Source organism: Tympanuchus pallidicinctus, unplaced genomic scaffold (assembly GCF_026119805.1).
Source record: "Tympanuchus pallidicinctus isolate F22 unplaced genomic scaffold, pur_lepc_1.0 scaffold26, whole genome shotgun sequence".
Taxonomy (NCBI): Eukaryota; Metazoa; Chordata; class Aves; order Galliformes; family Phasianidae; genus Tympanuchus; species Tympanuchus pallidicinctus.
Window position 1 is genome coordinate 13,382,073 of NW_026294743.1, and position 12,414 is coordinate 13,394,486.

At 38.3% G+C, this 12,414-nt stretch overlaps 1 protein-coding gene across 11 annotated transcripts in view; it reads right to left on the reverse strand.

Annotated features, from left to right (window-relative positions):
* Positions 1-12,414, reverse strand: part of TMEM131L (transmembrane 131 like) — a 67,086-nt gene that overhangs the window by 9,293 nt on the left and 45,379 nt on the right. For 9 of the 11 annotated variants that reach the window (XR_008208393.1, XR_008208394.1, XM_052690107.1 and 6 more), the window contains 11 exons: positions 12,196-12,340; positions 11,565-11,674; positions 10,745-10,817; positions 8,550-8,692; positions 7,804-7,946; positions 7,288-7,474; positions 6,127-6,312; positions 4,516-4,665; positions 3,329-3,945; positions 1,809-1,942; positions 368-492 (listed from right to left, as the gene is read on the reverse strand). Coding sequence is in view for 9 of the 11 variants with exons in the window: in XM_052690107.1 (XP_052546067.1) it covers positions 368-492; positions 1,809-1,942; positions 3,329-3,945; positions 4,516-4,665; positions 6,127-6,312; positions 7,288-7,474; positions 7,804-7,946; positions 8,550-8,692; positions 10,745-10,817; positions 11,565-11,674; positions 12,196-12,340 (2,013 nt within the window). In the remaining 2 variants the exon portion in view is untranslated. The remainder of the gene's footprint in view (positions 1-367; positions 493-1,808; positions 1,943-3,328; positions 3,946-4,515; positions 4,666-6,126; positions 6,313-7,287; positions 7,475-7,803; positions 7,947-8,549; positions 8,693-10,744; positions 10,818-11,564; positions 11,675-12,195; positions 12,341-12,414) is intronic. The other 2 variants (XM_052690113.1, XM_052690106.1) reach the window with 1 other exon arrangement.

Here is a 12,414-nt window from a genome sequence, read left to right on the forward strand (position 1 = left end):
AATTTGAACAACTTTGTCTTCCCTTTTCACAGAAAAAAATACGTCTGGGTCTTACCCACACAGTACAGTAACAGAACATTAGCCATCCAAATCTACAGGCAGCAAATGTCATGCCATAGCAGAGAGCAAGCACTGCTACGCAGTGCACTGAGTCTCCTCACACGCAGGCTTACGAATGGATAAATATTTATTTTGCTGGCGATATTTCGCACTGTGTATTCTTAGCAAAGAAGCCCCAGGCCAGGACTACTGAGTATTTGTTTGAAGAGAAAGCAATCTGCCTAACGTACTATGCAAAACTCAGCAAAACTGAGGAGACATTACTGCAACTCTGGATTTTTTCATGACTCAGTGAGGCAACACATACCTTGTGTGTATGTTAACATTCTTTTTCTTATTTTTCCGAGATGTTCTGTTTCTATTCCAATTCGTATTTGGTACATTTCCTTCCTTTTTCTCTTGAGGTTTCTTCTTCCTAAATGCATCTTCTTGCTGAAGATTTAAAAAAAAAAAAAAAAAAAAACCACAAACAAACAATGAGCTAAGAGAATACCTGCATTATGAAATGAAGTTACCTCAATAAAATGAACTCCATTAGATTTTCAAGACAGCCCAACCCAATTGCATAGTTACTGTATGATTCAGTGCCTTCCCGCAGCACTTTCTCTTTCCTACACCATCAGCTTGATCAGTCTTTCCAAGAACCCGTCCTTGAACAGATGATGAGAGAAAAGTTTCTGAATTCCTAGAGTTAACATTTCACCCTCACAGCATCTAGCCCTGACTTGCATGGAAATTAAAAATACAGGGAGAAAAAGGAAGGCAGTCAATAAAATGCACCATGTGCTAAAAAAAAAAAAAAAAAAAAAGAAAAAAAAAAGAAAAAAACATCTGCCAGATTTATGAGCAGTCTGTGTGCAAGTTCAGCAGCAATAAATCCTCCCTTTCCTCAGCGACTGGGGGGGTGAGAGGGGTGGGCATTCATTTGAATCAAACTGTGGAAATTATGGGCTAATTTAACCAACAAATAACAGTGACTTGAAGAAACACAAGGAAAAACAAACAAGCACTATCAGCTGCACGTGAAAAGGAGTTTGTAACAACAATTCCCAAAACAAGACTAGACCTCTGAACAAACATGGTAAGCAAATCCTCATTACACCTTACTGTCATGCAAGTATAACACAAGTAAACGAAGTTCTTAGATGTTGGTTATTAATTCTTAATTGCCAGGTGACACTTTTTTCATGTCTACCTTATTCTTTACACTGTCTACAACACACGTACAATACATTGTGTTTATCCTGTGCTCAGAAACTAGGGATGAAGAACGATTCTTCTCAGCAGCTTCAGTACCTAAGGGTCTTCTGCTTGCTTTATTCTCATTAGCAAATCTCTGACACAAAGCCCTAGATTTGGAGATCAGGTTGACAAATGGAGATGTGCCCCTCCAGACCATCCCCGCACCTCCAGGATATGCTCCCACATCACTGCTGTGGCTGACATCTGCCATCAGACTCCAGACTTTCTCTGCTTGCTCTGATGACACAGGAGAAAACGTCCGCCTGTGATGCAGCCAACATCACGAGGGCTGCTTTAATTTTTACCCAAAATTTTTCTGTAACTTAGCATTAGTATGCAAGGCATGTGAGACAGTACATCTGCATTCTTCCACATTCATCTGATTTATCTTTCAAACTATGGCTCTGGCTGTAATAGTCTTTACATATGCATACAAACATACCTATACACATACACAAAAATAAATAACAAGATCACCTTAAACTTAAAAAAGCAGAAATACAAACCTCAAAAGAAGCAATCTCCTCTTCTTTACGCCCTTTTAATATCTTTTTCTCAGTGGAAGGCTTTATATTGATCTGCTTTTTTAAGGTCTCACAGTTTTCTGTTTCATTCCTGAGAAGCACTTGCTGGTTATTCCCTACAATTAAAAAGTAATACAAGTTTGCCTTAGAAGAGAAGGAGCTCCTAACTGCATCCACACTGCTTTCTACCTTCACTTTGGCCTACATCTTAAAAAACAAATGAACAAAGAAAGCTCCCAAACCATGAGCTTTCCAGAATATTTAAGCTTCTGATGCTGAAAACTTCAATATTCAAAGCTAATGTTTGTGCAACACTGACAGCAATTGCAGCAAGTAGTTCTGTATCAATGCATACTAGTGGGACTACGTAAATCTCAGTTTCTACTCATTTGAATTTGAATGGTTTGGGTCCCAGCCATGGGGTCTAGAAGGTAGAACCGGAAGCCAGAGAATATTAGTCTTAATAAAAAAACACCCTACAAGCTCAGAGAAAAGACTTTTCAAAAGAGAGTAGTTTAATATATATAAGTTTTATCTTTAAGTATCTAGTGTGTCCTCTGGGTCCACTGGAAAGATAAAGGCAATTCATCCTTTCTTTAGGATGGATGCAGCATTAGAAGTTTATTGAGAGTCTTGTGAGAAAGACAAATTACTCTTGTGTAGTCTGTGAACAAAAGCAAAGAGATGAAAGAGGAAGCAATTCTCAACAGCTGGCTGAGCTGCCCAGAGAAACCACAGTCCTCTGCCTGAACCTTAGAAACACTGCACGGGACAGAACTAACTTGAGCTCTGACTACACCAGCCATGAAAAGTGCACAAGGAATGCAATTGCTTATCACATTGAACTGGTTTTCTCAAATGGGAAAGGCACACCCAAGCATTTTCACGTTTTCCTACCTACCAACCAACTACAGCATCTCATCCACCCTCTCCTGTCTTGCTTGAGTAGGCAAGGAAGGCTGCTAGAGCTCTAAAAATGCTTCACTTCCATATAAACATGCAAGTACCATATGTCTTAGACAGCAAACTTGTGCCTGCCATATCTAACAATTAAGGACACAAAGGGTAAGAGACCAGTCCAGGGTAGCAACAACACACTGCAGCAGTGCCTGGAACCCCTCCATTATGGCTCACTCCCTAAGTAAACTGCCACATACCAGAATCACCACAGTTCCAGCAAATGGCAGTCTTTAGCACGCAACCATTTTGCTGAAGCCCTATTTGATAAGAGCAATTTGCGTCTCAAAAGTAGATTGATAACAACAATGATTTTAACCATTAAAATACCTCAGCACAGGCTTGAATCTGTAAACCAAGTACAACTAATGACTCATGAAGCAACAACTTTTAAAGCAAGCCATTTCCTTAGGAATGTAAACAAAAATACCTTACTGCTCACATAAATAATGTCCCACCTTGACTTGAAACGAAAGAAATCCTGACTGCAGTGAACTTTACACTTAATTACTTAATTCAGTAACTGATAATTTTGTTTTAATTACCGCTATTCTTCCTAGAAATTTCTTGCAGTTCTGGCTGTTGCTGAGGTGAACTTCTTGACAAGTGACTTTCAGGTAGCTTCTTAGACATCTTCACAGGACAGAACTCCTGTTCCTTGAGCTCAGCTAGATTTTCAGAAGCTTTAAGGTTAGTTTCCTTAGGAAACATAAATGTTTGAAGATCTTCCTTCAGATTGCATTCTGAAGAGCTACTTTTAATGAGAACTGTATTGTTCAGTGCACTTTCTTCTTTACCCAGAAAGTTTTCTGGAAGAGTTAAATTCTTGTTAACATTTATGGCATTTGCATATTTTAGAGTTACCCAGTTCTCACTGACAACATCAGCGCAAATGTCCTCTTTTGGTGCTGAGATTTGGTTCTCCACAATCTGATTTTGTTTCTCATCAGTAGTTGCAATGGCACTGCCAGCTGCTGCATTTGGTTTTTGCTTACTGTAGTAAACTGAACATTTGTGTTTCTTCTGAGAGTGGCTGTAGGTCGCAGGACTTCTCTTTGCAGCATTTTGACTTCTGCTAGAAGTAGTGCCTACAGACAGGAAGCCCTTCCCTTTACCTTTATCTGAGGAACTATAGGAATCCATGAATGTCTTACAGCTGCCCCTGCAGAAAACAAAAACTAATTCAGACTTTTTTTTTGGTTGCTTTTTAAATTTATGAAGAGATCATGAATTGTTTAATAGTATACTCTTGTAATAAAAGGGGGCATATTCACAAGCCATAAAAATGCATTAGTTGGAAAATACATCCCATCAGCCAAGCACATTCTGATTTCAGCGGGAGTTGAGAAAGACTAAGTATGTGCTTCAAACACACACTCACGTGCTTGAACAAACGCCCAAGCTCAGAGACCTGGGAGATCAGATTTGAGGACCATTCACTTTAGCTTCCACTCTTAGCTTTCCATGGCTGTTGTACATGGTGTTTCCATTAATTCCATCACACCATTTTTGCCCTATGAACTACCAACAATATACAAGGTGAACAAACTCGAGTTCTTACATCTCTCTTTTGTGAAGATAAACATATGCCGCGATACTGATAACACTCTGAAAGAGGTCACCTTGAACAGGATCTCATCTAAAGAAGCCCACGGCAATATCAAAGTACTACAAAGTACAACAGGCAAAGCACTACTTCACATTAAAAAGAATGAAGAAAAATTATTTTTACTTGTAAGAATCAGAGCTGATGACATCAACAGAGTTGTCGTTCTGCTGCAATGAAGAACTAGGATTTGGTCTCTGTCTTGATTTCATGAACTCTGTTAAAATATACTGAGCTTGCTGGAAGGCTATCAGAATCACACCTAGTAGGGACAAGCTGTCAAAGAAGAAAACAAAAACCGGTGTCTACAATTGTCAGGAATGTTGTCACATGATGTGCTTTTCGAATATTCTGTTACTCAATTTCAAGGAAGAAGGCAGATGAGAAAAAATGCAAACCAGTAATCCTTTTTTTTTTTTTTTTTTTTTTTTTTTTAAATCTTACAGCTCTTACTGCTTATTATCTGGGAAAAAAAAGTTCAATCTTGAATTTTATAAGGAAAACAAAATCTAAAAAACAAAATTCATCCTAGAAGAGAAAGCTCTAATATGATTTAAAGACCAGTTAGAAAAAAGTCTGACTATAACACAATGACAATGTATCACAGCATGACTGCATATTAACCTAGTAAGTGTCTTCCATACATACACTATAGTTATGCCATTATTTTCATTTATTACTATTCCTTCCTCTACCTACAGTACTTTCCTAGAGGAAATACTAACATAAAATGGACTGCATCTGCAGATAGATGCCTCCATTCTTCTGAGGTAAAACTGACCGCAAAATGTCCTCTTGTTTTCTCTGGTGCATTAATTGCAACAAACAGACTGATCAGAACAAAAATCTCCATAATTCATCAAATCACTTTTCATATAGTACAGCTTTTGTCAGCTAGACAACAGAATGAAAACCTACTGAGTTATCAAATCCTTATCCTTCTATCTTTCTGCTCCATCTAGAACCACGTAACACTGTGCTTTTGCTGGTTCACTTGTGAAAACATCAGTGCAAACAGAGCCACAGTCTACAACATGATCTCAATTAACTGTGCACCATTTGTATTATCATGATATTTATGCTCAGTGCTTGCCAGTTCTAATTGCAGGAATTCAGGGTTTGTGCAATGAAAGCACCAGAAATTATCTGCCACAAGCAGAGCATTCAAATCACAGTACACAGTATGAAAGGTTACAAATCAAGACAAAAAAGAAAGCGCAAGAGCAGAATTCTTAATGGTACAGGACTCTAAAACAGTTTCCCAAGACCAGCAATAAGCCAGTTAATGTAAAACTAATAGTTTTTCTTGTGTAAGTAAGTGACAAGAGGAAGGAAGCACAAGGAAAAGTAGGTCCTTATTCAGTTGCCTGAAACTTCATAAATAAAATTCATGCTAATTTCTCAGAAATAATATAAAGTAAGTCTACTCAATTCTACAGCTGACATTCTGGGATTAACAGGTTCCATGTGCACCTCTACTTGGAGAGCAAATCTCCTAGCAACAAGGGTACCCACTAGCTATTCCTGTGGGGGAATGGGACACCCAACCCTTCTTTCCAACCCTAACATGGGAGTTCATCAAGAGGAGCAGAATGAAATGCTTGTGAACACTATCACAGACTACTGGATCACACTAGTTATCACTGAGTTAGATGTAGCAGAAATCTAGGCCCTGTTCTCACATCTAGAAGTCAGAAGTGCTTGCTGATTTTCCACCAGCGGTTCTGAACACACTACCTTACAAAGAGGACAGTGAGCCTCCAGAAAGACTCTTCCCAGCTGGGTCCTGGCACCACATCTGCGCAGAGCGGTAACAAATGGTGAGGAAGAGTCACATTAAGTGTGAAGTGAAACTCGAGATCAGCAGCGGTCACCAGTGTAAGCTCCCGGATTACCCACGAAGACGTAAAATCTGGAGTGAATCTGTCAGGAAAGGAGACAGAGCTGGTGTTATTCTTCCACTGCTGGGCTAAATTTCATTTTCTGAACTCATGCTGATACAACAAAATACGTGACTTTTACTTTTAATAACACAAAAAAAATACAGTGAAGTACACGACCACTGTCTGCTTAAAACTACACAGATGCATTAGCACTTAACAGAGGTAAGACTTCGTATTCATCCTCAAGGAGTAAAATAAGTGCAATGTCCACGTGGATACATGCACTTAATGCATTACAGCAACTCATTTTTCTTTTCTGAAGAAGGTGCAAGATGACCAACTCATGTTAACTGAAACACTCATCAAAAGCACAGTTAAATGTACAGACAGCCAGTTTGGAAAGGATCAAGTTCTAAGGTATGTCTAGAAGGCTAGAAAGATGGGGAAAGGGGAAGAAAATATCAGATTTTGCCCTTCCACTACTTTCCCTGCCCCATCCCAAAATTCTGTTTGGCTGCCACGTGTACTTCTAAAAGGTGTGACTTGCCTTTCCAATCACCAGAGGTGAAACTCATTGTATACATAACCATATCTACTGTAATACAGTAATGTTACCTCTCCTTATGTTTAAGCCATGACTAATTCAACAGGATTTTAATAAGAACCAGTTTTAGACCTACGTGCAATGTTAGGTAAACATGACTAGACTGTAGTCAGGCTACTTGGGACAAACTGAAGAAAAACAAAGAATGAAAAAGAGCCATTGGTAGACCACTCTTTACTCACTGTGACAACTCTTGTTTTCGCTTATTACTTCATAACACAGAGAAAAGCATGTGTGCTGCTTTTAACAACAATGAACTACTATAAGCATCATTATATTATTCACTTGAAAAGAGGAAACGCTTGTGAAACTTAAAGTTCAAGTTTTGTGTGCATTACTGGAGTGTCTATTACTGGAACTATTTAAAATTTCCTATTAAGTTAATTAGTCAGCAAATTTCTTTGTGCTTACACGATGCTGATCTCCCGTGATGAGTTCTGAGCCAGAAAAAATTCCTGACAGTCTAACACCTCAAATCCATATCCTTGACAACTGTAACCATTGATTTTCATTGATGAAATTGTTATGGGAAGAGGCCCAATATTCTCTACTTTGAAGTTCTTCGTGATGGACAGAATTTGCTTGCTGTCTTTCAGTTCTTAAACAAACAAAACAACAGAACTATTATTGTACAGTGCTTAAGAAACTCCTTCATGATCAGAAATAAACTATTTTTACTCTCACTCCAAATAAATATTCAGAAGTGACCAACATTTTAATGAAGACTGTTTTGCAGCAGTTTAATTGGAGAACTTGTCTCAAACACTGGCTGAGGCTAGTTACATCAGAACCTACACCACTCATGATCACTCTTCAGCCTTTTTTTACTTCAATATTCCATTTGTTTAACATTACTGCACCATGTCAATGCCACTTTGAAGTAACACAGGCAGCTACTAAATCAGAGACTTGCTTCTTCTTACTCACGTCGTCTGCAGTCCATCAGCGTAGCTTCTGGAACCTTGAATCTAAGAGATCCTCCCGCACCTGGCAGTCTTCCCCCTACTTTAAGTAATTCTCTGGCTCCATAGCCTTCTACATTGACCACATCCAGAACAGTCAAGTTGTTTCTGCCACAATATAAAAATCAAGCAATCAGTTGTTAAGACATAAATGAAGTTTGCAAGATCATGGCTTTGCTATCTAGATGCCAACAACAAAGACAATAGTGTGTCAGTAACAATCACTGGCCACACCTGGATTGTTTTCCCATAACAACAGGCTATCCCAGAAACCATTCACCATCAACAAATAAAAAATGAAGTAACAAGTTTTGTGACCACAGCCACTATCAACAATGCCACCTGTCAAAAAATGATTGCTTTCTTCCATAACCTCTTTCAAATATGGTATTTAAATCCTAATCACTAAGGAGTAACATTTAAAGTAGCAAAGCCACCCAACATGAGAATGCTATTGATCTGCTGATCAATTGCTTTGGCTATACACACACAGTACACCTTCATACGCATTTCCTAACCCAGTGATTCCCAAAAAAGAAAGAAAAGCTGAAGTTCTACTTTATAATGACCTAAACGTAAGGCACAAAGACCTTTCAAGCAGCTTCCATTAAACTGGTTCTGACTGTCAAACTTGGTCCATTTGTCTTCACAATGCAGAAGAATCATTTGCTCACTGATTTGTTTGCTTCTGAAAAGTGAAACCTGGCTTACCTGATCAAAATAATGGATGCCACTCTTTTGTAGTCAACTGGTGTAAAAATTACACCAACTTTTCTGGTTTCCAGTGGTTGTAAATTTAAGTGAAGCAGCTCAGAACTGTGTTTCTTGCTGATGAGATCCTCTTGGTGTACATTCTGTTAAACAAAAATGCATTTATTTAGTCACAGAAAACATATACCTTAAAAGATATCAATAAAACAAAGCACCACCTCTTTACTTAGCACAAGATACTTCTGGCAAGGTGTGACAAATGCTAATTAACTTGTTACACTACTAACTTTCAATCTGATAACAAACATCAGATAAGGTTATTTATTTGAGCAAGAGTTCATACTACTGCACTTCCTACAATGAATGTAGTAATTTATTTTTTAAAACAGACTTTATTTGTTCAGATGGTAAAGAAATTATACAGCATCCTTCATATTTAAGGAGTGCTGAAACACTTCACAACACAACTAGAACTGACAGCATACTGAATAAGCTGTGCTCTCCGTGGCAACTTGATTTAAGTAAGAAACAGATTGTTGGCAAATATGTTAAACATTCTGAGTTACCAGAGACAAGCCAAAGCGAACTCTCTACCACACTAATTGAAAATCAGTTCTACTATACATTCGGTGAGACTGGAAATAGCATAAAAATATATATACTTTCATTTCAATACTGCTCTTTGCTTTTTTTTTTTTCCCCTTAAAAAAAAAAAAGATAATGACAGGGAGATGAGCAGAGATAGAGAACTACACTGAAACTTTCAATTCCAGAACTGTGGATCTCCTCTTAGGAAAGCAAGATGAGAAACAAAAAAACCACCATAAATTTTACAAAATGGGCTCTTTCTTGGTTTTAAAATTCATAGCTGAAATCTTAGTAGCTTTTCTGATCTCTTCTAGTCCAAAATGTTTTTATTCTTAGTCTATTCAATGAAAAAAAAAAGAACATTAAAAAAGTTTCAGAGCTTGTAGTTAACAGTTAATATTCATTAGAAGTAAAACACATACGACGTTGTCAAATTTCACCCTGTAACTCCACATACAGATGTGCTTGCACTCAAAAGTAAGCCTAACTATTCATCACATGTGTATTTAAAGTGATTGGGAAAATGAGAACATGTTAAAAAACATGACTATTAACAACTAGTTGGCTAACAACAAGACAAGCTCCATCTTGTATTCATACATACCTAGTGACTTGGTACTCCCATAGCTTCTTAAGTCCCTACGTGAAATACACATAGGCAACACATACACTAACATAGAGGTTTTAACACTATTTTGCAGCTAATTGTTGCCAAAAAACAAAGGTCAGTCTTGATTAGTGCAGCAAACAGACTCTTTTTGCTTTTAAAAGCTAGGAATCTTTTGTTGCATTTACGTAGAGCATTAAAGAGACAGCTGCAGCATGCACAGAAAGTAAGGAGCATATGTCAGTTCCAGACTTTTGCACAAACTAGAATCGTAGAATGGCTTGAATTGGAAGGGACCTCGAGGATCATCCAATTGCAATCTCTCTGCCACAGGCAGGGCTGCCAGCTGCTAGATCAAATACTAGATCAGATTGCCCTATACAAAACACGAGAATAAACTCTTAGTGGTATCCTGGACAATGCTCTGGTAGTCAGACTATGCCAGCATCCTCGGCAGCACATCATCTAGTTGCTATCTGTGACAGAAGACCTTGGGGCACAATCACAGACCAGCACTGGCATGCAGTACAGTTAAGCATCGCTATGATTGTGTTAAAAATGAGGTAATGGGAACCACAGACAGCTATGACTTTCCAACCTCAACCTGAAGTTGCAAAGAGACTGAGATGAAGCACAGAAATGTAGCTTCCCCCATCCTTGAGCTATTGGACAGTATTTCCTTCTACTGAAAAGAAGATCTGCTATCTTCTGATGTCACCAACACAAAAAGCCTTGTACTACTTGGTCAACCTGGGGCTAAACTGAAGTCTCAAGACAGAAAGCAAACTGTGGCCTTTTCAACACATGCATGCACAGGTTCTCCCAGCTGTCTTCAATTTGGAGAACGGACTCAAATTCTGGAAAGAAACTGACTGCAAAAACACAAGCTTGACAGAGTACTGAGAAAGCACATTTACATTCTTTTAAGTAGTACTTGGTAACAATCGGATGTAATGCAACTAGTGTGTCAGATCACTTCTAGTGAAATTAAACATCTTACCCTGTGAGAATATTCATCCATGAGCTTGAACTCAGTAGTGGTGAAATTAATAGCTTGAATATTTATGCCAAACCTAAATAAACCAAAACAAAAGATTAAGCATTTCAAACCTACTCTGTCAGAACTACACTGACTTATTCTCACAGGTTGAGCATTTGTCCTGAAAAAAATACTTTTACAATTGCACTTCAGGAGATGTGAAATACTGTGGAAATGTAGATCTGCATTTTCTAACAAAATATTTATGTGTATATCTATATACATACACACACGTGTGTGTATACATACATATATATGTAAATAAACACACAAATAAATGATGTTAGGGTAGCAGCTACATAGAGACTGGGGCTTCATATAAGGGCTTCTACAAAAAGATAAAAACATTCTTTATTAGTTTAGGTTCGGTTTCTTTTCTCTTCACCGACCACAGTCTACAGACCATATGCTTCTCAACCAGTTTTGTTGGGAGCTGCACATTCCCACGTGTGGGAGTTGCTTTCCTCACCTGGGCAGCCAGCACAAAATTGCACTAAGCCTCAAACCTTAAGAAGATCAATTATTGTTTGTGGCTGGCAGACAAATTTGCTGAAAACATGCTCAGTTTGGCACTGACTGTGTAATGCACCCAATCAACGAAAAGAGCCGAACAGGGAGATGCTGTGAACCTGTCTGATGACTGTACCTTACAAAAAGAAGAAGAAAATGATCCCCACATAGCTTATGCTTCGAAAAACATAAACAAATAATAAGCAGCAATCATAAAGCAAATACAATTTTGAAAAGAAAAAACAGTATTCTGAGATAGTTATATAATTACCATTTGCTGAGCAGACTCAGTGAAGCTTGGGGATCAGGGTAGTAAGAGAGTGGCAGAAGCTGCAGTGCAACTGGAAAGGGTGAAGGATTTCTCAGTATGAAATACTTTACCTAAAAGGTAGGGATGGAAAAAGTTAAAAACTACATATCTGATAATAAGTCAGTGTTACTAATATGAGCTGAATTTTCCAGGGACTTCCACTTGGCTTTAGTCTTAATATATCCATGTGCGTATAGAACTGCATGGGATAGGACATCTTCACAATGTCTTCAACTGCAGAAACAGTGCACAGTGCACCTACATGTGCAAAGATATAGATTTCCTCCCCCTTTAAAATAACCCTCTCATTTGGATTCTGATGTGAGAACTTCAACATTCTTCATAATTGTTAACATCAATAGTTATACTCCTCTCCTTGTATTAAAATGTTACCTGTGAGTAGCTCAAGAACTTATCAGAAAACCAAAGGGATAAACAAACGTGGTGTCCTACAGTAGACTTGCACGAAGACTTCAAAACACCAGCCTACAAGCAGTTTGAAAATGCTGAGCATCACCAAGCATTAACTGCAGACCTCATTCTTTATGGAAGCAAACATTCATCAGCTGAGAACAAGGACAACCATTCTCACCACGCTACTTTTAACTGCTGTGGCATTGAAGCTGAGCGTAAGGCTGGGCTCTGCAGTCAACCGCGGCAAGAAAAAGGCAAAGGACACCTCCTCTTCAGGCTGCTTCTGGTGAATCAAGCGAGTTGATCCTGGAATGCTTCTCCTGCTTTATTGGTAAAAATCAAAAAAGATTTGGTTGTTTTGTTGTTTGTTTGTTTTTCCTTCCCCCCTCCACCTCTT